The sequence below is a fragment of the Alexandromys fortis genome, unplaced genomic scaffold, assembly GCF_014885135.2.
Source record: "Alexandromys fortis isolate MF-2015 unplaced genomic scaffold, M_Fortis_MF-2015_v1.1 scaffold_253, whole genome shotgun sequence".
NCBI classification, from domain to species: Eukaryota; Metazoa; Chordata; class Mammalia; order Rodentia; family Cricetidae; genus Alexandromys; species Alexandromys fortis.
This window is the reverse complement of record NW_026068124.1, coordinates 658261-661250: the sequence shown is the minus strand read 5'-3', so window position 1 is coordinate 661250 and position 2990 is coordinate 658261. Positions and strand designations below refer to the sequence as shown.

General features: G+C 39.7%; 1 protein-coding gene across 10 annotated transcripts in view; it reads left to right on the top strand.

Moving 5' to 3' along the window:
• Ccdc15 (coiled-coil domain containing 15) overlaps window positions 1–2990 on the top strand; it is an 86931-nt gene that overhangs the window by 77386 nt on the left and 6555 nt on the right. For all 10 annotated transcript variants that reach the window (XM_050125692.1, XM_050125699.1, XM_050125698.1 and 7 more), the window contains 2 exons: window positions 1408–1584; window positions 2039–2187. In XM_050125692.1, coding sequence (XP_049981649.1) covers window positions 1408–1584; window positions 2039–2187 — 326 coding nt within the window. The remainder of the gene's footprint in view (window positions 1–1407; window positions 1585–2038; window positions 2188–2990) is intronic.

Below are 2990 nucleotides of genomic sequence, written 5' to 3'. Positions count from 1 at the left end.
TTTTTTTTTTTTTTTTTTTTTTTTTTTTTTTTTTTTTTTTTTTTCAGTGTAACACAAACTTAGACACATCTTGGTAAAGGGAATCTAATTGAGAAAATACCTCTGTAAGGTTAGCCTGTAAGTAAGTCTTTGGCATATTTTCTTGATGAGTGATGAATGTGGGAGGGCCCACCTCACTGTAGGTGCTGCTAACTTTGGACAGTTGGGCCTAAATTATTTAAGAGAGCAGTCTGAGCAAGCCAGGAGACGAAAGCCAATAATTAGCCTTCCTCCATGGCTTCTGCTCCTATCTCTGCCACTAGTTCCTGCCTTGAGTTACTGCCCTCACTGATGGACTGTGACTTCCGAGTTATAAGATGCAAAACAGACCCTTTCCTCCCCCAACTTGCTTTTGGTTATGGTGTTTATCACAGTAGAAACCCCAAGACAATATTTAACAGTGTGTTTAATTTTTTACCGTTTGGTTGGTAAATGTATTGCTATTACAAATGTGTTTTACTCAAATCTACCAGGTTCCATTTGAATTCTCCTCCCCCTGTGCTATTGCCTAGGTTAGCAATATTTGAAGGTTGGCAGTAATTGGAATTGCTTTTTTGTTTGTCATCTTCTAGGGACAGCTGTGGTTTTGTGGTTGATATTAGTGTCATGAAAGCTGTTGTTTATTTCATTTTATTGTATTTGCCTTTTAAGTTTCTTTGTTGTGAGGACAAATCTGGTACCTGTTAAAGCATTTTGGTATTGGCAAATGTCCTGCCTACCAGTTTTAACCTGAGCCTGTTCTTGTGCTGGAATTCTAACAGAAAATGTCTTACTGGCAATTTCTCGTTTCCCTTTGAAAAGCATTTTATATAGATTAGAAGATAAACTCCGGCATGGAGAATGGCTCAGTGGTTAAGAGCACTGGCCATTCTGGCCTTTCTTCCAAAGGACCCCAATTCAATTCTCAGCTCCCACATGACAGTTCACAGCTGTCTGTAACTTCAGTTCCAGAGGATGTGGCAGTTCTCACACAGACATATATGCAAGCAAAACCCCAACATACATAGATAAACTCAGATCAGCCAGCGCAAACACTTTTTAAAATGCTCTTGCGGGGAGGGCACGTCTTTAATCCTAGCACTAGGGAGGCAGAGGCAGGTGGATCTCTGTGAGTTCAAGGACAGCCAGAGCTATACAGAGAAACTGTCGATAGATAGATAGATAGATAGATAGATAGATAGATAGATAGATAGATAGATAGATAGATAGAGAGATAGGTAGATAGGTAGATAGATAAATGTTCTTGGGTTGCTAAATTGATTTTGTGTTGTCCTTTTTTGAGGGAATTTCTTGAGTTATTTGTATAAGGAAGCTAACTTTAAATAACAGCTTTTAAAAATTCCTAAGTATGTTTTGTTTCATTTTCAGAATTAAGAGAAGGAAAGAGCAGCAGCGCCATGCTGAAGAGCAGAGGCTCCTGAGAGCGCACTGCCGTGAAGAGCCTTGTTCAGAGCAGAAGATAAGTGATGTCTTAGCCCAGCTACAGCTTGAAGGAATGAAAGGAGCCAGAGAAAAACATCACCAGAGAGAAAAAGAATATGTAAGGTGAATTTAAACATTCTGTGTGAAATTCTGGCTCTAGAAGAGACAGAAGGTAGGCTTTCTCACATTCCTTAGGAGACTTGGTGTAGCTAGGCAGTGGTGGTGCACATCTTTAATCCCAGCACTCAGGAGGCAGAAACAAGAGGATCTCTGAGTTAGAGGTTAGCCTTGTGTACAGAGCAAGTTCCAGGACAGCCAGGGCTACATACAGAAACCCTGTTTCAAAACCAAAGAGAGAGAAAGACAGACACTTTTGGTTTGTCTTCTCATACTTTTCCTCATTTAGGGTGGATACTCCATCGCTGTTTGATTGGCTAGTACATCTTGAGACTAGCACTGTGTTGTCCTAGTGCTATTTCCTACTACATAGGGAGACTCGGGGTACAGAACAGTGAAAAGCGGTATAAAATCAGGATTTATGCTCGTTGATTGACCTAACCACACTGTACTTTTATAGATATGTAGAAGCTTTGCGAGCCCAGGTCCAGGAGAAAATGAAGCTGTATAATATCACTTTACCTCCACTATGTTGTTGTGGTCCTGATTTTTGGGATGCTCATCCTGATACCTGTGCCAACAATTGCATTTTCTATAAAAACTACAGAGGTAAGTATCTTAAGGAATTACTATTAAGTCCTAATAGTAATTAAAATTTTGTGTGTGTGTATGTGTGTGTGTATAGTGATTATGGTTATTTAGAATTTAAGAACTTACTATATATTTATATATAAGAGAATTTTATATATACCTTTATAAAACAACTATGTGAGACAATGAAAATTGTTATAGTTTTATTTCTGGTTAGTCCTTTTTATGATAGAGAAGCATTTCCAACTCATTACATTATCTATAAGAGGACCTGGGCTCCAGATCTTCCCTTAATTGAACATTATTAAGAGTTTGTCCTTTATGGCTAAATTAAGAGTGTTATTCGCATATTTTAATGGTGTCTAATAAAGACTTACAAGCATATATCCATATTAGGCTATAGGCAGATGTTGAAATAGGAGCGGCGGGGCTGCATCCCCAGCACTCCAGCCCGGCCGCCTGCTAGCTCATGCCCGAAATAACAACACACAAATTGTATTCTTTTAAACACTGCTTGCCCATTACATCTAGCCTCTTCTCGGCTAACTCTCGCACCTGGACTAGCCCATTTCTAATAATGTGTGTAAGCACCCCAAGGTGCGCTTACCTGGAAGATTCTAGCCTACGTCCATCCTGAGTCGGAGCTTCATCGCGTGTGTCTCTGAGAGCAGAGCTATCTTGCATCTGTCTGAGGAGTGTTACCTCACTTCCTCTTCCTCCTGTTTACTCCTCCCACCTGTTTTAACCTATCAGGGCAAGCAGTTTCTTTATTTAATTAACCAATGAAATCAACAGATTGATATATGACACTCCCACATCAC